The sequence below is a fragment of the Bombina bombina genome, chromosome 6, assembly GCF_027579735.1.
Source record: "Bombina bombina isolate aBomBom1 chromosome 6, aBomBom1.pri, whole genome shotgun sequence".
Taxonomy (NCBI): Eukaryota; Metazoa; Chordata; class Amphibia; order Anura; family Bombinatoridae; genus Bombina; species Bombina bombina.
The window spans coordinates 124,472,580-124,500,131 of record NC_069504.1 but is presented as its reverse complement, the minus strand read 5'-3'; the positions used below and the strand labels follow the sequence as shown (position 1 = coordinate 124,500,131).

General features: G+C 36.9%; 1 protein-coding gene across 1 annotated transcript in view; it reads right to left on the bottom strand.

The window, feature by feature from the left end:
- Positions 1-27,552, bottom strand: part of CPNE8 (copine 8) — a 959,176-nt gene that overhangs the window by 419,917 nt on the left and 511,707 nt on the right. The window contains exon 7 of the mRNA XM_053716599.1: positions 10,796-10,859. Coding sequence (XP_053572574.1) covers positions 10,796-10,859 — 64 coding nt within the window. The remainder of the gene's footprint in view (positions 1-10,795; positions 10,860-27,552) is intronic.

Sequence of the window (27,552 nt, the reverse complement as noted above, 5' to 3'; positions counted from 1 at the left end):
AAACCTTCATTTATACCATTTCATTACTGTCCATGAACAAGCACATTTCTCTAAAGCTAATCTTTTATTTTTCATTTGTTAATGTCCAAGAAATAGCTACATTTATACCTCAACAAACAATATCTCATAGAAAGCTAATTTTATATGTATTGTTATACAAAAAAATCTGTTATATGATACTTTCACATAAATTAATGTGTATTTGTAAGTCATGCTATGCTTTTATCTCATATTTTTTTTTTATAAATGATCATTAATGCTAGAATTTGTACATATATCTTTGCAAATATATATATATATATCTGTGTGTATATATATATATATATATCTGTACATATATATATATATATATATATATATACAGTATATACACACACATATATATATATATATATATTTTTATATATATATATATATATATATATATATATATATACACACATATATACTAGTCCTAAAGCTGTGTACACATGCCAATTTTTGCAGTACAGCGGTTCCACCCCTTGCTCTCTCTCCCCCTCTCATTTGCTTTCTCTCTACCCCCCTCTCTTTTCCTCCCTCTTTTGTGCTCTCTCTCCCCCTCTCTTTGCGCTCTCCGCCCTCTCTTTTTCTCTTTCTCCCCCTCTCTTTTGCTCTCTCTCTTCTTCTCTTTTGCTCTCTCTATCCCCCCTCTTTTGCTCTCACTATCCCCCCTCTTTTGTTCTTTCTCCCCATTTCTTTTGCTCTCCCCCCTCTCTTTTGCTCTCTTTCTCCCTCTCTTTTGCTCTCTCTATCACCCCTCTTTTGCTTTCTCTATCCCCCCTCTTTTGCACTCTCTCCCCCTCTCTTTTGCTCCCTCTCTCCCCCCTCCCTTTTGCTCTCTCTATCCCCCCTCCCTTTTGCTCTCTCTATCCCCCCTCTCTTTTGCTCTCTCTCTCTCCCCTTTCTTTAACTCTCTTTCCCTCCTCCCTTTTGTGGTCTTTGTCTCACCTTTATTTTGCTCTCTTTCCCCCTCTCTTTTGTTGTCTCTCTCCCCCTCTCTTTTGCTCTTTCTCATTCTCTCCCCCCTCTCTTTTGTTCTCTCTCTCCACTTTCTCCCCCTCTCTTTTGCTGTCTCTCTCCCTCGCTTTTGATCTCTATATCTCCCCTCTTTTGATCTCTCTCCCCTTTCTTTTGCTCTCCCTCCCCCTCTCTTTTGTTGTCTCTCCCTCTCTTTTGCTGTCTCTATCGCCCCTCTTTTGATCTCTCTCTCCTCTTTCCCTCCCCCTCTCTTTTGCTGTCTCTCTCCCCCTTTCTTTTGCTCTACCCCCCCTCTCTTTTGCTCTCTCTATCCCCCCTCTTTTGCTCTCTCTCCCCCCCTCTCTTTTGCTCGCTCTATCCCCCCTATTTTGCTCTCTCCATACCCCCTTTCTTTTACTCTCTCTCTCCCCTTTCTTTAACTCCCTTTCCCTCCTCTTTTTTGCAGTTTTTCTCTCTCTCCCCTTTATTTTGCTCTCTTTCCCCCCCTATCCTTTGCTGTCTCTCTCCCCCTCTCTTTTGCTCTTTCTCTTCCCCCTCTCTTGTGCTTTCTCTTCCCTCTCTCTTATGCTCTCTCTCTCCCCTCTCTTATGCTCTCTCTTCCCTCTTTTGTGCTATCCTCCCTCTCTTTTGCTCTCTTTCTCCCCCCTCTCTTTTGCTGTCTCTCTACCTCTCTTTTGCTCTCTCTATCTCCCCTCCTTTGATCTCTCTCTCCCCTTTCTTTTGCTCTCCATCTCCCTTGCTGTCTCTCTCCCTCTTTTTTTATTTCTCTCTATCTCTCTATCTCCCCCTTTTGAGTTCTCTTGAGCTCTCCACACGGCCCTGCCCACGCCCCACTCGGACCCTCCCACGTCCTGCCCGGTCCCGCCCACACCCCGTCTGGTCCCGCCCATGTCATGCCCGGCGGCCCATCAGTCTAATCACTCTGAGTCTGCAGAGTAGAAGGCCAGGTGTGTTTGTCCTCACGTGCAGTCTCTACTGCGCATGACAGCTTCGGACAAACACACTTGGCTTTTTATAGTATAGGATATATAGAGTATCAAAGTCCCAGCAGGATATGCACAGTCCTTCTTAAGTCAAATGATTGCCAGGGTGCACATCCAAATGTAGAAATGTATCAAGTAGAAAAAATGGCACTCTCTGGACTTGAATAAAAATATTACCTTTATTAATACCAATTAAAAAGCAGCATAACGTTTCGGGATTCTTATAATTCCTTTGTCAAATGCCTGCACATGATTCACCTCAGTGAATCTAAAAACATATGAAAAAAAAATTCTGTTATATGATACTTTCACATAAATTAATGTGTATTTGTATTTCTAGAAGTCATGATATGCTTTTATCACGTTTTTTTTTATAAATGATTATTAATGCTAGAATTTGTACATATATCTTTGCACGGACTTGTATATATATATATATATATATATATATATATATATATATATATATATATATATATATATATATGTGTGTGTGTGTGTTGTGTCAGAAATCTTTTGCAAACATATTTACATGTCCCCAAGTTCCTTTTTTTGTTCTAAACAATGTTGTCTTTCATATCTCTGTGTTTATTTATACCACAATATGTATATAGTGTAAATGTATTATTATTCTGAGCAGGAATAATTGCGAATATAACATGTAATCAGGGTATCGTATGTATTTATTTGCAAGCAATGGATATTTTAAGAGCTGGGACAGTTTTCTCTCTGTAGCTGTGTAACCCTTCCTGATTGCAATCTAGTTTTAAAAATCACCCCTACACAGGTGTTATAAAACGGGCTGGCATATAAAATGACATTTCTTATTAAAAAAAGAAATTCAAGAGAAGGAAGAAAAATCATGACAGTAAAGAGATGATTTTAATTTCTGCTGTATCTGAATCATGACAGTTTAATGTTAGGTGAGCTATCCCTTTGAACTATCATTTTAAGATTAAGATTGAATCAAACATCAATTCAAATTTTAAAATCATTGTCTAAAATATTATACTATGAGTCCTAATGTCAGCATCAATGTTTATCTTTAATACTAATTTCACATATACATACTTTCAAAGTATAATACACAATGTAACAAATGGCCCTTACAAGTTCTGATGAGCGATCAATGACACAAGTATAGAGCAATTTGATTCGTTACTGATAGTTTAAAATGTATATTTGAATCAGATTGGCTGATATCATAAATCATGTGATTATGCATATTCCAATCAAAAGTGGTTGAAAAATTCACTAGTGTGTGGGTTGTTTAGGAGTTTGCGTCATAATTAGTGCAAAAAGTGTTAGGTCAATTTTGGGACGAAGTGGAGACTGGAACTAGTATTACATGGCTTAAACATGGTGCAAATAGATGTTTCCCAAAAAATAAAAAGGAAGTTAGCTTTATTATGTTGTGTATTTATTTCATTTTTATCTCTATATATATAAGTGCAACAAGTTTGGGGCAAAACTTTGCAACAAATTTGGAGAAATAATATTGTCCCCTTTCTTTGCAATGAGAGACAAAGATGTAACATAATCCATAAGTAGTAATGTATTTTTCATTGAGTAAGCCACTAGCTTCAACTGATCTCACCTTGTCCCATAAACTGAAAAGGAGCATGGGAGTTTCTCCTTTTATCTTAATCCTAGAAATTAAGCCCCACTTCTTCTTCTTCCTTAACAAATCTTACTAATCAAACCCTTAACATAAATCCAAAACCTTCATTAGGTCATTGTGCTCTAAATTATACCCCTTCTTTAGTTTGCTTCACATTGGATTGTCCTTTCTCCAGAGGTTTGTTCCCCCTGTCTTTTCCAGTGTTTTGCTATTGGGGGTTCCTGCCTTTACATAGATAGTTGCTTCAAAGTGACATCAAATTCAAAATTAAACTTCCATGGTTAACACATATTTAACGCATATTTATCAAGCTCTGTATGAAGCCCCGTGTTTCTGGGGAGCCTTCAGGCTCGGCATAACCTGTTCGCCTGCTCTGAGGTAGCGGACAAACATTACCAGAAATCAACGCGATCGAATATGATCGGGTTGATTGACACCCCCTACTAGCGACTGATTGGCTGCGAATCTGCAGGGAGCGGCATTGCACCAGCAGTTCACAAGAACTGCTGGTGCAATGAGCGTATGCTGTCTGCATTTATAGATGTGCAGCGGACATTATCCACAATATCGGATTATGTCCGCTCACACAATGATAATTCGGCCCCAGAGTGTGCAATTTTAAACAACTTTCCAATTTACTTATTTGATCAAATTTTCTTTGTTTTCTTTGTGTCCTTTGTTAAAAAGGAAACCTAGGTAGCCTCACAGGAACTCAGGAGAGTGCGCATATCTTTAACATTCTATGGTAAGCTGTGGTGGTAACAATGTATGTAGTAATTTTATACAATGTTTCAAACACTGCTACCTTAGACCTAGATTTGGAGCTTGGCGTTAGCCGTGAAAACCAGCGTTAGAGGCTCCTAACGCTGGTTTTAGGCTACCGCCGGTATTTGGAGTCACTCAAAATAGGGTCTAACGCTCACTTTTCAGCCGCGACTTTTCCATACCGCAGATCCCCTTACGTCAATTGTGTATCCTATCTTTTCAATGGGATTTTTCTAACTCCGGTATTTAGAGTCGTTTCTGAAGTGAGCGTTAGACATCTAACGACAAAACTCCAGCCGCAGGAAAAAAGTCAGTAGTTAAGAGCTTTCTGGGCTAACGCCGGTTTCTAAAGCTCTTAACTACTGTACTCTAAAGTACACTAACACCCATAAACTACCTATGTACCCCTAAACCGAGGTCTCCCCACATTGCCGACACTCGAATACATTTTTTTAACCCCTAATCTGCCGACCGCCACCTACGTTATCCTTATGTACCCCTATTCTGCTCCCCCTAACACCGCCGACCCCTATATTATATTTATTAACCCCTAATCTGCCCCCCTCAATGTCGCCTCCATCTGCCTACATTTATTAAACCCTAATCTGCCGACCGCAAAGCGCCGCCACCTACGTTATCCTTATGTACCCCTAATCTGCTGCCCCTAACACCGCCGACCCCTATATTATATTTATTAACCCCTAATCTGCCCCCCTCAACGTCGCCTCCACTTGCCTCCACTTATTAACCCCTAATCTGCCGAGCGGACCTGAGCGCTACTATAATAAAGTTATTAACCCCTAATCCGCCTCACTAATCCTATAATAAATAGTATTAACCCCTAATCTGCCCTCCCTAACATCGCCGACACCTAACTTCAATTATTAACCCCTAATCTGCCGACTGGAGCTCACCGCTACTCTAATAAATGTATTAACCCCTAAAGCTAAGTCTAACCCTAACACTAACACCCCCCTAAATTAAATATAATTTACATCTAACGAAATTAATTAACTCTTATTAAATAAATTATTCCTATTTAAAGATAAATACTTACCTGTAAAATAAATCCTAATATAGCTACAATATAAATTATAATTATATTATAGCTATTTTAGGATTAATATTTATTTTACAGGTAACTTTGTATTTATTTTAACCAGGTACAATAGCTATTAAATAGTTAAGAACTATTTAATAGCTAAAATAGTTAAAATAATTACAAAATTACCTGTAAAATAAATACTAACCTAAGTTACAATTAAACCTAACACTACACTATCAATAAATTAATTAAATAAACTACCTACAATTATCTACAATTAACCTAACACTACACTATCAATAAATTAATTAAATACAATTCCTACAAATAAATACAATTAAATAAACTAGCTAAAGTACAAAATATAAAAAAGAACTAAGTTACAAAAAATAAAAAAATATTTACAAACATAAGAAAAATATTACAACAATTTTAAACTAATTACACCTACTCTAAGCCCCCTAATAAAATAACAAAGCCCCCCAAAATAAAAAAATCCCCTACCCTATTCTAAATTATTAAAGTTCAAAGCTCTTTAACCTTACCAGCCCTGAACAGGGCCCTTTGCGGGGCATGCCCCAAGAAGTTCAGCTCTTTTGCCTGTAAAAAAAAACATACAATACCCCCCCCAACATTACAACCCACCACCCACATACCCCTAATCTAACCCAAACCCCCCTTAAATAAACCTAACACTAAGCCCCTGAAGATCTTCCTACCTTATCTTCACCCTGCCAGGTTCACCGATCCGTCCTGAAGAGCTCCTCCGATGTCCTGATCCAAGCCCAAGCGGGGGGCTGAAGAGGTCCATGATCCGGATTAAGTATTCATCCAAGCAGGAGCTGAAGAGGTCCATGATCCGGATGAAGTCTTCTATCAACTGCATCTTCAATCTTCTTTCTTCCGGATCCATCTTGCAGACCTCCGACGCGGAACATCCTCTTCTCCCGACGCCTACTAGCCGAATGACGGTTCCTTTAAGGGACGTCATCCAAGATGGCGTCCCTCGAATTCCGATTGGCTGATAGGATTCTATCAGCCAATCGGAATTAAGGTAGGAATATTCTGATTGGCTGATGGAATCAGCCAATCAGAATCAAGTTCAATCCGATTGGCTGATCCAATCAGCCAATCAGATTGAGCTCGCATTCTATTGGCTGATCGGAACAGCCAATAGAATGCAAGCTCAATCTGATTAGCTGATTGGATCAGCCAATCGGATTGAACTTGATTCTGATTGGCTGATTCCATCAGCCAATCAGAATATTCCTACCTTAATTCCGATTGGCTGATAGAATCCTATCAGCCAATCGGAACTCGAGGGACGCCATCTTGGATGACGTCCCTTAAAGGAACCGTCATTTGGCTAGTAGGCGTCGGGAGAAGAGGATGTTCCGCGTCGGAGGTCTGCAAGATGGATCCGGAAGAAAGAAGATTGAAGATGCAGTTGATAGAAGACTTCATCCGGATCATGGACCTCTTCAGCTCCCGCTTGGATGAAGACTTCATCCGGATTATGGACCGCTTCAGCTCCCTCTTGGATGAAGACTTCAGCCGGATCATGGACCTCTTCAGCCCCCCGCTTGGGCTTGGATCAGGACATCGGAGGAGCTCTTCAGGACGGATCAGTGAACCTGGCAGGGTGAAGATAAGGTAGGAAGATCTTCAGGGGCTTAGTGTTAGGTTTATTTAAGGGGGGTTTGGGTTAGATTAGGGGTATGTGGGTGGTGGGTTGTAATGTTGGGGGGGGTATTGTATGTTTTTTTTACAGGCAAAAGAGCTGAACTTCTTGGGGCATGCCCCGCAAAGGGCCCTGTTCAGGGCTGGTAAGGTTAAAGAGCTTTGAACTTTAATAATTTAGAATAGGGTAGGGCATTTTTTTATTTTGGGGGGCTTTGTTATTTTATTAGGGGGCTTAGAGTAGGTGTAATTAGTTTAAAATTGTTGTAATATTTTTCTTATGTTTGTAAATATTTTTTTATTTTTTGTAACTTAGTTCTTTTTTATTTTTTGTACTTTAGCTAGTTTATTTAATTGTATTTATTTGTAGGAATTGTATTTAATGAATTTATTGATAGTGTAGTGTTAGGTTAATTGTAGATAATTGTAGGTAGTTTATTTAATTAATTTATTGATAGTGTAGTGTTAGGTTTAATTGTAACTTAGGTTAGTATTTATTTTACAGGTAATTTTGTAATTATTTTAACTATTTTAGCTATTAAATAGTTCTTAACTATTTAATAGCTATTGTACCTGGTTAAAATAAATACAAAGTTACCTGTAAAATAAATATTAATCCTAAAATAGATATAATATAATTATAATTTATATTGTAGCTATATTAGGATTTATTTTACAGGTAAGTATTTATCTTTAAATAGGAATAATGTATTTAATAAGAGTTAATTAATTTCGTTAGATGTAAATTATATTTAACTTAGGGGGGTGTTAGTGTTAGGGTTAGACTTAGCTTTAGGGGTTAATACATTTATTAGAGTAGCGGTGAGCTCCAGTCGGCAGATTAGGGGTTAATAATTGAAGTTAGGTGTCGGCGATGTTAGGGAGGGCAGATTAGGGGTTAATACTATTTATTATAGGGTTAGTGAGGCGGATTAGGGGTTAATAACTTTATTATAGTAGCGCTCAGGTCCGCTCGGCAGATTAGGGGTTAATAAGTGTAGGCAGGTGGAGGCGACGTTGTGGGGGGCAGATTAGGGGTTTATAAATATAATATAGGGGTCGGCGATGTTAGGGAAGCAGATTAGGGGTACATAGGGATAATGTAAGTAGCAGCGGTTTACAGAGCGGCAGATTAGGGGTTAATAATAATATGCAGGGGTCAGCGATAGCGGGGGCGGCAGATTAGGGGTTAATAAGTGTAAGGTTAGGGGTGTTTAGACTCGGGGTACATGTTAGAGTGTTAAGTGCAGACGTAGGAAGGGTTACCGCATAGCAAACAATGGGGCTGCGTTAGGAGCTGAACGCGGCTTTTTTGCAGGTGTTTGGTTTTTTTTTCAGCTCAAACAGCCCCATTGTTTCCTATGGGGGAATCGTGCACAAGCACGTTTTTGAGGCTGGCCGCTTGCGTAAGCAACTCTGGTATCGAGAGTTGAAGCTGCGTTAAAAATGCTCTACGCTCCTTTTTTGGAGCCTAACGCAGCCATTCTGTGGACTCTCAATACCAGAGTTATTTTTATGGTGCGGCCAGAAAAAAGCCGGCGTTAGTTTTTCGGGTCGTTACCGACAAAACTCCAAATCTAGCCGTTAGACTATTAAAGACACGTGCATGCTCCTGAGTTCCTATGAGCATCCCTAGGTTTACTCTTCAACAAAGGATTCCAAGAAAACTAAGCACATATGATAACAGAAGCAAAATTAAAAATGGTTTAAAATAGAATGTTCTGTCTGAATCATGATAGTTTGATTTGGACTTGACTGTGTTTTTAAGGGCCTGATACATATCTTGCACAGTAGACGAGAACCAAAAGCAATACAGAAAACCAAAAATTCAGGATGACCTTGGCCGAAAACCAAAACCGAAAATTACTTTTTAAAAAAAAATCATTTTAAAGGCCTATATAAAGTCTACTGTAAACATGTTTTCTTTGGTAACTATTTTAAAATATTTTTTTTTTTTTGCATATTTAATGAATGAATCTGAATTGAAAAACTGAAAGCCAATAAAATAAAATAACCACACTTTTATTGAATGTAACACACTAAAATTGGACACAAAAATTATGCTACACAATAATTTTACCAAGAAAAAAAAACAAGCAAAAAAAAAAAAAACGATAATGCCATTTTCAGCCAAAATGTTTCTGCGACCGAAATGTCCTAGTAAGTACATACCTTATTCTCATAATACATTTATCAGTGCAACAAATGAACTGTGATCAGCTATATAATTGCTTCAGAACACCATTTTTTGTCCCTAATTTGTAAAACCCGTCATCAGTTTCATGAAACTGAACGACTGTCCGTCTTTGCTCTGTCTACATCCAGCACCTTAATTCTCACCTTCATTTATTTGTACTGCTATTTATTATAAGTATTCAGATCCACTACACCCTGCACCTCAAAATAAAAAAAATTAAGTTTCATCTGTAGGACAGACACAATGTTTCAAAGTTAATTTATTTTTGAGTTCTCTTTAAGGGATATACATGCTCTAATTAGTATTGGGTAAACGCAAGTTTAACACTACTGGTCGTTTGTGCTACAATGTTCCTTTAATAAGCTAAAGTAAATAACATTAACTAACAAAAATATTTTAAATCAGAAACAAGAAACTCGCCTTTAATAAATGAATTAGTTCAAGAGTTTCTTATTCAGCTAATTAAAGCTATAAACCTTCTGCCTGTGCCCCATAAGAGTAAAGGAATACCAGCCAATGTACATTAATTAGGCACACACAAGCTCATTTTAGAAAATGATAAACAATTATGACTGAGGACATAAATTGCCCTGTAGCTCAAGAAGAAAAATAAATGCTTAATTTAAATGATTTTTAGCTTTTTAAAAATATTTAATACATTGTGTACAATCACTGTTCTAACTTTTATGTGTTTTATTTATTTAGAATATTTTTTTTTTTGGTTAATTTTATTAAAAGTTCTTGTTTTTTGTTCTGGCACAATGCAATATAGATCAAACTCTCTCTGGCTCAGTAAGTTTTAATTGACATTTCTTACTTAAAGGGACAGTCAATTTCAAAATTGTTATTTTTTAAAAAGCTAATCGGTTATATTAATATACTTTTTACCTCTGTAATTACCTTGTATCTAAGCCTCTTCTGACAGCCCTCTGACCCCATGGCTATTTATTTATTATCTATTGACTTGCATTTTAGCAAATTTGTCATGCACAACTCCACAATGTTATCTATATGGCTCACATGAATTAGCAGCCTCTTGTTGTGAAAAGCAAATAAAAAATCATGTGATAAGAGGCTGTCTGTAGTGGCTTAAACTAGGCAAAAATGTAGAGGTTTAAATGTTATAAAGTAAATTAATATAACAATGTTGGTTGTGCATAGCTGGGAATGGGTAGTAAAGGGATTATCTATCTTTTTAAACAATAACAATTTTGGTGTTGACTGTCCCTTTAAAGTTATACATTCACTTGTCTGTAGCTGGTGATTGGTGATCCATATGGTCTGAAACAATAGTAGATAAAGGTCAGAGTGCATTATGTAACAATGACCAGCTTGATTTCATTTATTTTAACAAGAAGATTTTCCAATCAAACACTTGAGAACAAATAGAAATATCAAAATCACATTCTAAATTGTCACCTTTCTAAAAAAAATGGCTTATTTCAGTCGACCAAATCTAACGTATAATTTCTAAGGAACAAGAAAAAAAAAGACAGGCTACTTACTCTGCAATTGTTCAGCTCTTCTGCTGAAATTATGATTGTTCCACAATTTTTCCCAGGAATTCCTCTACAAAGAAAGATTGGATATTTTAAGCACAAATGTATTTCAAGCATTGTCAAAGTCAATTTTAAAGCAGTAGTTCTAATTTAGTTATGCTGCTTAAAGATAAGGGGGAAGCAATCAGCACAAGCACTTGGCAAATGTTCATACTACTTCTGAAACCTATTTTGGCTGGTTTTAGTTTACTTACAGTAAAAGTACTTTTGTATATATTGCTTAGAATTCCATATCTTATGAAGGGTAGATTACAAGTTGAGCGCAAAATATCGCTTCCCGCGAAAGTGATATTTGCACTCAACTTAGTAATACCAGTGCACGCAAATGTGCGCTGGTATTACAAGTAAGGTACAATGCGAATGCGACCTCGCAAGAGCGCACTTCCATAGGCTCCAATGGGAGCCTCGTTTTTATGACGTCAGACACTGCATGGGAACTAGCGCAGCAAAGGGGGTAGGTAGCACAGCGATGGGCAACAAATATAAATATATATGTATATGAATATACACATATTAACATATGTATATAAGCGTATACATATATATTTACAGGGAACACAAAGTTCCCCTAGACCGCAATGTAAAGGCACCTTTCAGTGCCGTTTTTTCCCCAACATATCTGACCCACTCACTTTAAAACATAAATACTGCTTTGTAAAGTTTTTTTAAAAAAATGCTATTTTTCTTATTTTATATTATACAACCTTACACTTAAGTTTGGAGGCATTTGGGGCACATTTTTAAAATTAAAGTGAAGGTAAACTTTGATGAATGAAAGCCCGTTTTTTAAAAATACTATTAAACAGGGGCACTTTCATTCATCAAAGTTTAGAAAGCAGCCATTTTGATTAAAAACTTACCTTTCTTCTTTTCACAGCCAGAGCAGCTTCCCCCACCCGGAGATCCTCTCTTCACACATCAGCAATGACTAATCCGGCTTCCTCCAACCACGGCTTTCCCCCCAGGGGAGTCATTGCCTGAGACCACGCCTTGATTGGAGGAAGCCAGATTAGTAATTGCTGACTAACTGGCGAGTTTGTGGTGCGCAACAAAATAGCAAACCACTTGTAATCTAGCCTAAAGTGTTTTTTTGTTACTCTTGAAGGGTTAACTTTGCTTGTTCAGGCATAGTTACATGCTCTGCTAGAATGTGTTTGTATGAATCAGGGGTATATATTATGGAATTATCTATTTAAGAAAAGTGAATTGGTTTTAAAATGTGATATCTATATCTGTTATGTCAAGTACTTATTGCAGTGCAATATGCTTAAAAGGACATAATACCAAGATGCTAAATCCCTTGAAAGTGATGCAGCATAACTGTAAAAAGCTGAGAAGAAAATATCACATTTACATCTCTATGTAAAAAAGGAAGATATTTTACCTCTTTCTTCAGCTACTGTCAGTCAATCAGCTTCATCAGTGCAGCTGTATTGTGATCTCATGAGATTTCACTGAAATCTTGGAGATTTTATAACAAACTTCCTTAAATTAATTCGGGAAATAAAATGACTGTGCCTGCACGTACCAGATCTCTTGCAAGTCCCAGAACTAGCATCCTGACTGACTGCTTAATGTCTTGTTACAATGGGATGTGGCTACTGAGGATATTTTGAGGTAAAATATCTTCTTTTTTTACAGAGATGTTCAGATGATATTTTCTAGTCAGCTTTTTACAGATATGCTGCATCCTTTTCAAGTGTTTCAACATTTCGGTATTATTTCCTTTTAAACAGTCAACAAACTATTTTTCAATTGAGGAGAGTAAGCCATACTAACAATCTTTATACAGGTAGCCCTCAGTTTACGCCGGGGTTAGGTTCCAGAAGGAATGGTTGTAAATCGAATCCGTTGTAAATTGAAACCCAGTTTATAATGTAAGTCAATGGGAAGTGAGGGAGTTAGGTTCCAGGCCCCTCTCAAAATTGTCATAAGTAACACCTAATACATTATTTTTAAAGCTTTGAAATGAAGACTTTACATGCTAAACAGCATTAAAAACCAAATAAAAATAATCACACAACACAGAATATATAATTAAACTAAGTTAAATGAACAAAAACATTTGCTAAACAGCATTATAAACCTAATAAAATAATTACACAACACAGACTTTACTTGCATTTTTTTGCAAACAGTTCTTTCTATGCATTCCAATATGGACTGATTTATAGACAGGAAGATCTTGTTCCTTTGAAATCTGCTCGATAGCTCAGGTCTGGTTAAACTGATTAATTTTAGCTTGCTTGGCTTGCATATCTTTGCTGCAGCACAAGCAGACAGCTCCATCTACTGGCTTTTTTAATCAATGCACTGCTTCTCAATAGCAGTCACATGACTGAAAAAAAGGTTGTTATTCTGAAACGGTGCAAATTGAACCGTTGTAAACCGAGGGCCACCTGTATAATGATATGGTGCATATTTATCAATTCAATGCAAAAAGTTAGAAACAGGGTACAAACATTTTCTAGTAAATCAGAGCAGAAAAAAGCGGAGCACAGGAAAGCACTTAAAGCATTTATTTAGATATAATAAGCAGCACATAAAAACGTTAAAAATATATACTTGCAAGTACTGGAAAAATGGTATATATACAAACATTTTCTAGTACTCTTACAAATAGGGAATGCAGCCTTTTTTAAATTTATTATTTAAGGGGCAGGAAGCCCACATTTGTTCTTTCACCATTCTGATAGAGACTACAATTTTAAACGACTTTCCATTTTACTTTTTTAATATAATTTGCTTCATTATTTAGATATCCTTTTTTGAAAAGCATATTCATATATATTATATATAGAAATATATACTGTATTTTAAAATAAAAAAAAGAACATTTTCTTCTATGTGAAGAACATAGGAATTTAGCGCAATTGGGAAGAAATTAATGAGATCATGATTTACAAAATGCTGTAGTTGGCTTGCCTCAGTCCCTCACTCGCGCACTAACTTTTTACTTTCAACTTGTAATGAATGTGCTAATGTGGCCGCTCTAATTTTTTACTTTGAGCACACTATTTAGGGCGCCCCTTCTAATCTGGCCCAAAGTGTGTAATCATTCGTAAACAAGTTATTTTTCAAAGATAACTATATACTTTCACAGAAAAAAATATTTTTAAAGTATGAAGAAATAATATCCTGTTAAGAAAAAGCAACAAAAAAGAGGCGCCAATGGTGCAGATCAATGGAGGTTTTTAATTCACCAAACGTATGTGAACACTATGTACTCACAATAAGAGGAGGCACTCAGTTGTGCCAGTAGACACAGGCTGGGTTTTAACATCAATCCAGCTGGCTGAACAAGGAAGCAGCTCTCTATCAGCATCCAATAGGAGGAAATCTAAAAAGTGTAAGCAGGGATAGAGGCGCCAATGGTGCAGATAAATGGTGGTACAGATAGCACTAATAGCCCACTATACACAAAGTACTCACATTTATTGAAGGCACTCACTTGTACCTATAGAGGCGGGCTGGATTTTAGCAGCAATCCAGCTGGCTGATCCAGGGTAGAATGGCTGGTTCGTGGGTGTCAGAGTGCAGATACTCTAAAGTAGCATAGCAAGGCAGTACCATACATAACACTGAGAGTGGATGTATATTAAAAATATGGATTTATTTAAAACATATAAAAGAGTTTACCACTCATCACAGTGTTAAAAAAGTAATTGGTACATCAGGAATACATGCGACGCGTTTCTCAGTTCAAACTGTTTCCTCAGGCATGTTTCTAAACAAATCTTTACTCCTTATATAGGGCTATGCTACTAAAATACACCCACATCCCACCCCCAACAATTGGCATGACACAAACCAATCAATATCCCTCATTCAAAATAGATCAGCCCCTGTAGTTATATGATCATATAAATACTTAGATAGGGATATAGTTACTTATAATATAAATAAATGACCTTACTGCTTCTTAAATTCTGTGTATATATGTATAAATGTTTCGGCGTGTCATGGTATTTTAATGGCCAACATTCGATAATTACGAATATTCGTCAGTTCTATGTTTTAATTGGATGTCCTAGCCGTCACTTATAGTGTATTAATAGGACCTGTGCTTATTTATTGGTCAGTAAAAAATTTATTTATTGGTCAGTAAAAAATGTAAACACAGTGCCGGACCAATAGGGCACTGTGTTTACATTTTTTACTGACCAATAGTGATCCCCGCTCCAATATAACATCCGGTAGTAGGACCAATGGGATACACTGTTTACAATCACTATGGAGCAACCAATCACCATGGAGCAACCAATACATTTCCTTGATGGGCGTCTATTGTAGTGCAATACCGATGACAGCAAAATTAGGGGCACGCCCGATATTAGCTTTTCTATTGGAAGCTTAACTTATTAGCAACGACTGACAAGTAGTTTTGATTGACAGCCAAATGGACGAACCCTAAGCAATAAGCACAGGTCCTATTAATACACTATAAGTGACGGCTAGGACATCCAATTAAAACATAGAACTGACGAATATTCGTAATTATCGAATGTTGGCCATTAAAATACCATGACACGCCGAAACATTTATACATATATACACAGAATTTAAGAAGCAGTAAGGTCATTTATTTATATTATAAGTAACTATATCCCTATCTAAGTATTTATATGATCATATAACTACAGGGGCTGATCTATTTTGAATGAGGGATATTGATTGGTTTGTGTCATGCCAATTGTTGGGGGTGGGATGTGGGTGTATTTTAGTAGCATAGCCCTATATAAGGAGTAAAGATTTGTTTAGAAACATGCCTGAGGAAACAGTTTGAACTGAGAAACGCGTCGCATGTATTCCTGATGTACCAATTACTTTTTTAACACTGTGATGAGTGGTAAACTCTTTTATATGTTTTAAATAAATCCATTTTTTTAATATACATCCACTCTCAGTGTTATGTATGGTACTGCCTTGCTATGCTACTTTAGAGTATCTGAACTCTGACACCCACGAACCAGCCATTCTACCCTGGATCAGCCAGCTGGATTGCTGCTAAAATCCAGCCCGCCTCTATAGGTACAAGTGAGTGCCTTCAATAAATGTGAGTACTTTGTGTATAGTGGGCTATTAGTGCTATCTGTACCACCATTTATCTGCACCATTGGCGCCTCTATCCCTGCTTACACTTTTTAGAAATAATATCCTGATTAAATTCCAAATATCGTCACGATACAAAGATGGTGCTCCAACATGTGAATCTATCTACCTTTGGTTACCAATGAGAGTACAAGAGTGCAGGCCTCTGTAACAATCAACGGATAATAATAATAATAATAATAATATTACTAATAACCGCAACTTATATAGAGCTTTTCTCTGGGTTGGATTCAAAGACCTTAACACAATGAATATTTACATAAGAGGGTTAGAAGTTAAAGATTTTATTCCTGAAAGGCTTGTGTAAACAGGTAGGTCTTAAGTCTTTGTTTGAAAATGTCCAGAGAAGTGGCCTCTTTCACTGTGCTGCGGAGGGTATTCTATATAGATGTGGCGGCATGACTAAAAGCTTGCAAATCACATTTTTTTATAAATTATTGTCACTTTTAGCTTTTGGGAATGTTTAGATTGAAGAGTGTGAGTTGGGATATTGGGCACCAGTCTTTTAAATAGCTTGGTCCCTGATTATGCAGAGATTTGTTGGATAGCAGACCTATCTTGAAAAGTATGCACTGTTTTATTGGCAGCCAGTGCCAAGAGTGGAGGATGGGTGATACTTGGCCATATTGTGGCTAGCCAGTTAGCAGCTTTGCTGCAGTGTTTTGTACCAACTGAAGGTGATAAAGTAGTTTTTCTGGGAGACCATGATAAAGAGCATTGCAGTAGTCCAAACATGATGTCACCAATGCATATATGATTGTGGGAAGATCTTTTATAGGAATCAAGTGCTTGATCCTTGCTATATTCTTTAACTGAAAGAATGAGGCTTGTGCTGTGGATAATATATGATGTTTCAGAGAAAAGTTCACTGTCAAGCATAACATCAAGATTTGAGGTTTGTAGTTTTGACCCTCCACATTGTAGACCAATTTGTTGATCTTGCTGTAGAATATATATCACCATACTGTCTCTACCCATAACAATTTCTTCTGTTTTTGTTTGGGTTTAGTTTCAACAAACTAGCACTCATCAAGCCATGTATTCAATGTTTCTACTGGAACGTTTGAGTTTGGCTTGAAGGAGATGCATATTTTTGTGTCATCTGCATAATAGTTGAAGCTGAGGCCATGCTGCCTTATGATATCTCCCATTGGAAGCATATAAATGGCAAACAATATTGGAGATAAGATGGATCCCTGTGGCACTCCACATGCCAAGGGGATAGGTGCAGAGATCCAAATTCTGGATGACACTCTGAGTTCTGTCAGACAGAAATTATATAAACCATCTGAGTTTACCACTCAGCCAACAGACATCTTGCAAGCGGTTTATTAAAATTGAATGGTCTACAGTGTCAAATGCAGCAGAGAGGTCAAGGAAAATTAGTATTGAGCACTCACCCCTGTCTTTTGCCATCAGGAGTATCATTTAGTACCCATACCAGCACAGTTTCAGTACTATGCCTTGTCTTGAATCCTGACTGGAATGAGTCATAAATATTGTCTGGTTGATAGCCATGCTTCCAGTTTGGTTGCAACAACTTTCTCAATTACTTTTCCTAGGAAAGGAAGGTTTGAGATAAGTCTGTAATCCTCAATGCAGTCTGGATCCAATCAGTGCTTTTTTAGGAGAGGACGGAGAACTGCTTTTAATAATGTTGGAACATCCCTGTGCACTGAGGTCCATGAACCCTACTAAAAGAAGTGTTGTGCCAGGATTCAGATTGCAGGTTGTGGAATGCAGCTTTTTAAATGTTTGTATGATGTCGTTTTCATCAATGCAATTAAAGCTTGTCCAGTTTGATGGGGAATTGTTTTGGGGTCTTTTAAGTCCTGCGAGAGTTATAGTTGAAGATAGTATAATAACTATGGCACTGTGCAACCACTTGAATTTAAAGGGTATTAACATTGAAATGTACATGCCTTACGTCTTTAGCATATATCATTTTTGACGACCATGCACTTAATTTAATTGAACTAGGGTTCCCAGGCACACAGCTCAGTATGTTCACCTTGCACATTTGCCAGAGTGTTCTGTTAACAGTAAACAGTGAGTCTACTATATGTTTACAGATTCATCCAGAAAACAGCAGCACAAGAGATTGTTGCTATAGAAATAGGGTGTTTGTTCCCTCATCTATATGATCCCCACATGCTTCTAGAAAAAACAAAAAAACAGAAAAAGTGAAAATGACAGAGAGGTGGCCAGAGGGGGGAGAGAATATAAACATGTGAGTTTATGATGTTTTTAATTAGTTTTGTAATATGCCACTATGCTACATGTGATTTAATAAACATTAGCTTCATCAAGCTATGAAGCTGAGATAATGACTTTATCATCACTTTTAGAAGAGATATGGGATGCCAAATCATAATATCTGTAAAATCTTCTTTCTTATAGAGTAAGGTCAGAAGTGATTCATACTAGAATGCACAGAGGCCCTCAAGCACTTCATTATAAACTCTGGTGAGAATTAGATTAAACACATTACCAGTTTGTGATTTATTGTTACTTAATGAAGCAATAGCTAAAACTACTTTAGACAAGTCAATGGGGGCAGTTCATTTGACTCTAACTGGGGATCAGTGAAACTTCAGATAATCCATAAATACAAGACAGATACAGCTTTATTAGAAACTCCATAGTACTGGGACAGACTAAAGGATGCTAGATGAATCTTAAAACGCCTCTCCATTTCCACAGAACTCTAATATTATATTATTTTCCAACTTTATTAACATAACTCAAAGGGTGAAGGTTAAAAATGCCTATTAAACATTAATTCCACTAATACTAATTTCCTTAACGCAACTATAATTTCAAAATATACTGCTGAGGAACATCCTTTTTCTCTTTTACTTAAAAAAAAGTAATAGACTGCAAGCTCTCTTTTAGTAGACTTTGGAAAAAGGAGGAGATTAATTAAATATAAAACAGTCTGTTTAATTGTAGTAAAAAAACAATAAGCAGTGGGTTATACTTAATGGAAATCATTGCAATATGTTTTATTCATCATTTTAATTGCAGGCCATATATATTAAGTTATTTTATAACTGCTTATATCTGCTGCACCTCTATGCCAATCCCTTCACTGGTTTCCTCTAGCCTCCAGAATAAAACACAAAATTCTAACTGAAACACTCAAGGCCGTTAATAAAACTCCTCCCTCCCTTAATAAAACTCCTCCCTCTCTGCCTTGTATCAAGCTATTCTCCCAACCGTTCCCTTCTCCCTGCCTATGACCACCTTTTATCCTCCTTTCTTGTTACCTCCTCACAATCCCCTCTACAGTACTTCTCCAGATTGGCCCCAATCTTATGGAACTCTCTGCCTTGCTCCAGAAGACTTTCCCATGGATTTTAAAGTGCTCCTTAAAAACTGCGCTGCTTGGGGGTGCATAAAAGCTGTGCTATCCTTTTATTATCCCAGTTCCTCTTCTTCTTTTGTCAGCCCCTTGCACACCCTTAGCTTGTCATATTATGAGTCCAGCTGTCCTGTAGATCACCTTCTTGAAAGGTGATATACAAAAGCTGGCAACTCTTGGCAGGGTCCTCTACCCACTCCGAATGGAAAAAAAGAAAAAGAAGGCGCTCCAATGGTGCAGCAGATTACAACAAAAGTAAAATATATTCCAAAGTCCCGTCTACACACAGGTACTCACAAAGTTAGCGAACTATAATGCAGTGAAAGTCGGGTAGGCTGGATTGATCTGAGCCCACCAGCTGGCTCTCACAGGACAAAACAGTATCCTTGATTCTGTAGAGTGGAGGAAAGAAAGGGAAGGGGGGGGGGGAGGCTCCAATAGTGCAGATGATCACTATGATATATATAAGATCTCCAAAATACCCCTCTATATTGATATACTCACAAACAAGGAGCACTATAATGCAGTGCAAGTCTAGCAGTCTGGATAGATTAGAGCCCACGAGCTGGCTCACTTCGATAAACAGGAACAAGGTGATGGTGAAAAAGCAATCAAACATAAGATGTGGATTCCCCAAAAAAGCAAGACACCCCTAGGTGGGGGGCGTAGTTTATTAAAACAAACTTAAAATAAATACAAAATCTGCAAAATCTGCAATGCTAATGGCACCCTTTCTTCAGACAGTGATAACAATAAATGGGAATCACAACTTATCTATAGCATTCAATGGTTAAACAGTAATTAAGAAACATCCAATACCAATGTTCGAAGTTAAACAAATGACTCAAATGGGTAATTGTCTAGTGCTGTGGAAAGAATTAATCTAAACCACTCCCACTACACCATAATTGGCATTGTGCATAGTATATTAATAAATATATCAAAGTGTGGTCAAGCATACACAAGATAACCTTAATTACATAATGCATAAATATATAACATAAAAAACATACACATCATAAATAATAATGCATATATATCCGATCTACAGCGTTACCCCTTATATATAATAATGGATAATATGTGAATTATTATCCATTATTATATATATTGAGGGGTATTTTGGAGATCTTATATATATCATAGTGATCATCTGCACTATTGGAGCCTCCTCCCCCCTTCCCTTTCTTTCCTCCACTCTACAGAATCAAGGATACTGTGTTGTCCTGTGTGAGACAGCTGGTGGGCTCAGATCAATCCAGCCTGCCCGACTCGCACTGCATTATAGTGCGCTACCTTTGTGAGTACCTGTGTGTAGAGGGGACTTTGGAATATATTTTACTTTTGTTGTAATCTGCTGCACCATTGGAGCACCTTTGTTTTCTTTTTTTCATTCAGAATTACCACTTGCCTTAAGAAGAGCTGATCCTGGTGTTTGTCTGCCATTGACCATAACCCTTGGAGGGCGCCTTTGTCCTTTGGGACCATCTATGATGGACACAATTTGGTGACTTCCTCTACCCACTCACCTGGAGCATAATTTGTTTACAGAACTGTGGAATCTGTTGGCATTTTAGAAATAAACAATAATAATTATATCCAGGACCTGATGGCAAAGTACATTATATCTTTTGAACTGTACAACCACACTCCTACATTTAACAGTATTGAAGGATCAGAAAGATGGAGCACATAACCCAGGGGTAGGCAACCCTGGCTCACCTGATATTTTGGAACTACATTTTCCATGATGCTCAGACAGCTTAAGAATGTCTTAGCATCATGGGAAATGTAGTTCCAAAACATCGGGATAGCCAAGGTTGCTGACCCCTGACATAACCTGTTCTTCCTACAAAAAAGAATATCTTTATTGCCAGTCAGTCTGGTGTCTTGAAGTTAAAGAATGTCCATGGGCAAGTCTCTGAGTTATATACAATCCTCTTAATTGGCCTGCGCAGATTTTACACTATTTACACTTATTGTTGCCAACCTTAACACAGGATGCAGCTGGGAATTTGCAGATTGTGAAAACATGTTTATTGTCGACTAGATTTTCTTTTTACTTTAGATTTCTAACCCTTAATAATTGTAAAACCATTCTTATTATATGGGTGAACCATCTCCACATTTAGGTGCGGTCAGGCTGTCCTGTGTACAACTCCCCATTGATATGTGTTCTGTTCCTGTAATATAGTCCATCTCCTGATTTTCAGCATCATAAATAGATAGGCAAATAACTCTGTTAGACAATTCCTATGAAGACACCAGTGTTACCATAGCAGATTCTTATGAATTACTCAGCTCCAACAAAGTTGATTTTCCAAAGTACTATTCCCAGAACAATATATGCTGGTTTAAGGGGATTCAGATTATCATCACTATACTTTAAAACTGTACTTTTACATTTGAGTCCCTTTTGCTCCTTTGAGGTACATGTTTTCCTTTCTTTGGTGTTGTGTGCTTTTCAGCCAGATTCTTCATTCTCTTTCAGATGTTTTAGTGTAATATCCTCCTTTTTTTAAGCTGAATTATAATGTGAAACAAAGATTCCAGCTAAAAGGCGAGGAATGTGTACCTGCTCCAGTGCCCTGCCTTGCTCCTGAAACTCTAGTAATTCTTCCTGAGATACAACTTCACTGCTAAAGGAATTTTATTCTCCATCGTCCTTATTATGCTGATCCTTTGGACACTTTAAAGGCTTTCAAAACAAATTACAAATGATAGTACTGATGCAATTACTTCTCCGATTACCAAGTTCCATACAATAACTGCATTTAATCTTATTACAGATTTCAATACCTCAATTGGTCTGGTCAATGTCACAGGACTCCTACTAGGTTAATGGGCAGGCCTCAAAAAATCTTTCACTCAGAAGTGTCTTTTATTGTTCTGTATTGCTGCCAGAATGTCCCCAGAGTGTTTATTGTACTACACTGAATATGTAGCAGGTAACAGGGCGTAAACAGCATCTGGGTGAAGTCCAATGATTTCTTATTGAGCACCTGACCCACATACTCCAGGTCTTGATCCTGTTAATCAGTCAAACTGAAGGTTACGCTGTTAACATTTCTCCTTTTTAAAAAGACCTTTAAAGACAAATTAGAAAAGGACCTTGGGCAATTCCAAGCATCTTGTCAAAAAGTTGAAGGTTGGTCAGTAAAGAAGTGTGTAACTTTTCCTTTTTTTTTTTCAAACCACTCGATGCAGATACTTGTGGTGCTTTAGATTTACGAGGTATTGAGGATACAAAACTGGCAAAAGTCTTACTGAAACCATCTGCATCTTTATGTAATCCTGTTGTTGCTGACATTCACCTCAGCTGTACCACTGCTATGCAAACAGCTTGATTTTAAAAGCACCCCAGTCTTAATAAGAATATACAGACATTCACCTCAGCTGTACCACTGCTATGCAAACAGGTAGCCTATGGAAGATAGTAATATCACTTTATTTTACCAACCCTGTTATTTTCTGATGTGTGAATTGCTATATATATATTGTTTTTTTGTTTTTTTTTTTTGTTTTTTGCTTTGATAATTGTAAATGCATATTTTGTCACCATTATGTCTGACCATTTTGTTAAAAGTTAGTTTAACCAGTTAAGGCCCATATAAATTTTGTGTACTTTGTTTAATGGTTTATTCCCCTGCATGAATGCCTCTGTCTTATCTCTGTATTTTTCAACTTTCCCTGTGTTTGCTTAAATGACCCTTAGCTCAAATGTCCATAGACATTCCTTTAAACTTTTGCAGGCCAATCTGACGCTAATATATCTCTCTCCTTCAGCTTGATTTTAAAAGCACCCCAGCCTTAATAAGAATATACAGACATTCACCTCTGCTGTACCACTGCTATGCAAACAGGTAGCGTATGGAAGATAGTTTCCCTCCCACCCTGCCCCTCAACCCACCCACCCCAGGCTCATTTCTTCATTTTTAGATAGTCTCCCACACTACTTTATTTCTCATTAAATGACAGGTGCAAACACTAATCAACACTAGAATACATACCCTCTCTTCCTATAAATAACTACATATCACACAACAATAGTATATACTTTTTCCCCCTCCCATCTACACACCTTATACCACTAACATGAATCCAAATATGACCATACTGTTATTCATGATAACTCTTTTCTCACTCCAATTTTGTTCCTATCATTACCACCATAAACACACACCTCAAACTGGAAAACACATTATCATACACCATGGCCTGCTCTGTTGCTGTAACTTATCTGCTGAGTGCTGGTGGAGGGTTATTAAAAATAACCCTCCTACCCCCACCTCACAAAATTATAAAGTATCACATTCACAATATGGCCAAACAAAAATTTGCAATAAAATATTTGAAATATATTTTCAACCAGATATTCTGCAACAATATATATTTTTTAAGTACGACTTTTTAGGTGTGTTTCTAGGTGCACTTTTTTCAATATACGTGTGCATCAGGGTCTAATAACCTTTATCAATCTTTTTTACCCTGTCAGGATTTTTTGTCTTAGACTTCCTCAATATCAGATTCTGAACAGACAAATACTCTATTTTGTGTTTTCTTTTTTTCTGATCCTTGGCAGCGCTTCCTCCTATCCCTTAATTTTTTTTTATTTTACTTGTTAGTGGTTTCAAGTATACCATAACAGGGGGCAGCAGCTGTAAGAAATTGGCTCCACAAAAACTGGAATGGGAATCAGATGAACATTATTCTAAATACAGTTATAAGAAACACATATTCCATGATAAAAGGGCTTCCACTAAAGTAGACAGAGTTCGATAGACACTTCTTCCTTTCTTTTATATATTTATTTTTATATATATATATATATATATATATATATATATATATATATATATATGCGTGTGTGTGTGTATTTATGAGTAAATAGAACATATTCTTCTATGTGAAGAACATTGTATTGTGAAATATTAATATTTTCATGTTGCGTCAGCACACATGAGAATATGCAATCTGGTTTGCACGCAAGTTGGGTTTTTGTTTTTTGGCTCTATTGACTTCTATGGTGGAATAAGTGAATGTGAACGCAATATTCTAAGTTTGGCTTTATGCGCTCATCGTGTAAGCGCAAGAGCGAAAAGTTTACTTTCAACTCATAATACAAGCACAACCTAACTTCTAGCTCAATCCATCCCGATGGATTTCTGAAAATGGCAGACAAATCAGGATCCATTTTCGGAATCCACCTGGATGCAGTGTAGGCAAACTCGAAGCCTTAAAAAAAAATGCAACCACCCGCACGAAATAACTAAAAAACACGTAACCGCCCGTAAGAAAAAAAAAAAAACCACGTAACCGCCCGCACGAAGTATAACAAAAAAATAACCTCCAGCATGGAGTATTAACAACACCTAAACCGCAAACCCCCACATCGCAAAACAATAAAGTAAATAACCCCTAATCTGCATATAACATAATTAAAATATTAATCCCTTACCCATTAACCACCCACATCGCAATAAAACTAATTAACCTATTAACCCCTAAACCGCAAAAACCCCACATCACAATAAACATATTTAACCTATTAACTTTTAAACCACCAACCCCCCACATCGCAATAAACCTAATTAACCTATTAACCTCTAAGCCGCCAAACCAACCACAACGCAAATAACTAATATAATAACTAAGTCCCCTAACCTAACACCCCCTAAATTAACCCCAATTACTACTAAATTACAATTAAAATCCAATTACTACTAAATTACAATTAAAATAAAAAATAACATTAAATCACAAAAAATAAAAAGGTCTAACAGAAAATAAACAAAATTATCAAAAAAAAAAAATATATACCTCATCCCTATGAAAATAAAAAAGCCCCCCAAAATAACCCCCCCCCCAATCTATACTACCAATAGCACTTAAAAGGGCCTTTTGTAGGCAATTGCTTAAGTTAAACAGCTCTTTTAACTCTAAAAAATACTAAGACCCCCTAAAAGTAAAACCCACCACCCAACGAACCCCCAAAATAAAAAAACTAACACTAAAAAAAGACTAAGCTACCTATTGCCCCTAAAGGAGCATTTATATGGGCATTGCCTTTAAAAGGGCAATCAGCTCTTTTTCAAGCCCAAAAAAACCCTAATCTAAAAACAAAACACCCAAAAATAAAAAATAAAAAAGCCTAAACCTAAGCCCTAAAAAGGTACTCACTGCTCTTGAAGTCCGGCGGAGAAGGTCTTCTTTAAGGCGGCTCCATCATGTTCTATCTTCATCCGGAGCGAAGGCGGTGCAGAGCGGACGTGTGGAGCTGTCTTCCCGATGCCTGGATCCTCAGCAGCGGTCCTCGGCAACGGTGGTCCTCAGCGGCGTGGAGGCTCCTCTTCATGCGATCGTCCGTCACACACTGAAGATTGAATGCAAGGTACCCCATATTTATTGGGGTACCTTGCATTCCTATTGGTTGAAATTTTAAAGTCAGACAATAGGATGAGAGCTAATTAAATCGTATTGGCTGATTTGAACAGCCAATAGGATTTCAGTAGCTCTAATCCTATTGGCTAATTTCAAAATTTCAGCCAATAGGAATGCAAGGTACCCCAAATTGATTGCGGTACCTTGCATTCAATCTTTAGTGCACAACGCACTTTGCGCCACTGGTGAGGACCGCCGCTGAGGATCCACAGCTCCGCACCTTCGCTCCATGCCGCCTTTGCTCCAGATGAAGATAGAAGATGATGGAGCCGCCTGGAAGAAGACCTTCTCCACCGGACTTCAGGAACAGTGAGTACCTATTTTGGACTTAGTGTTAGAATTTTATTTTTGGGGTGCGTTTATTTTTAAGATTATGGATTTAATGGGTTGGAAAAGAGCTGATTGCCCTTTTAATGGCAGTAAAAGAGCTGAATGCCCTTTTAAGGGCAATGCCCATACAAATGCCCCTTCAGAGGCAATGGGTAGTTAAGGTTTTTTTACTGTTAGTTTTTTTTATTTTGGGGAGTTTGGTGGGTGGGGATTTTTTACTGTTAGGGGGTAATTGGTCATTTGTTTAGGTAAAAGAGCTGCTTAACTTAGGGCAATGCCCTACAAAAGCCCTTTTAAGGGCTATTGGTAGTTTAGTATTATATTAGGGGGTGTTTTTATTTTGGAGGGGATTTTTTATTTTTATAGGGGTATTAGTTTAGGTTTAATTTTTTTATTTTGGATAGCTTTGCTTATTTTTTTCTGTAATTTTACATTTTTTATTTTTTTTATTTTAGCTTTGGAGGTTGCAGGTTTTTTTTTTAAATAGCTTATCAGGCAGGATTATCGCCTAGTCGTTAAATAATGCTCCACTAGTAATCTAGCCCTTTATATTCTGTAATTCAGCTTTATTTACTATTTGTTTACTTTCAGAGCCCGGCTGGCACCAAAAATAGGTCCAGGTATTTTAAGGGAGCACAGCACACTCCCCCACCCATTTGTTATTTAACTATAAAATATAATGTAATAGGTTGATTGACAAAATATTTAAAATTGGCAATACCCTTCAATCGCTGAATATTGCAAATCGGATGGCATTAGTAAAAAAGAGGATATATATATATATATATATATATATATATATATATATATATATATATATATATATGGTGGGAGCCATGGAAGTTGAAGATGTGAGTTTAATTAATTTTGCCAAAAAAAGTACTTTTTATGTCTAATTTGTAAATTAGATTTTTCTTTATAGCAAGTTTATCAAGGCTAGGGCAGAATATGGTAAACTAAATATATATTAATAAATCTCAAGTTACCTTTATCAGAAGTAAAAAAAAAAATATTTGAAGGTTTAAAATAATTAAATAAACCATCTACCTGCATTAGGGTTATTTTCTTTGTGCACAAAATGAATGTTTAATATTTTGTTTATTATTCTGTTTCATCTGATGGAAAATTGTCTAAATAGAAGATAGTATCTAGTCTAAATTAAAAGTTAGAATCCTTATAAATTACAAGAATGGTTGAAACTGGCAAGATACAATTTGACCTCTGCTAAACCTACTTGCTAATGTTATATAGATTTATTTTTTGCACAGTCTTTTTTTTTCTAGCTGAAGGAATCTCTATAGAAAATGTTTGCTTGCTGTGTGTGTGTTCAGTCTTCAGAATAAGAAATATTACAATTACATTTGAAGCAGTGAATTACCAAACCATCTAGCATGTGTGTGTATAAAAAGGATATATATACTCTACAGACTTTAAAGGGGCATAAAGGTCAAAACAG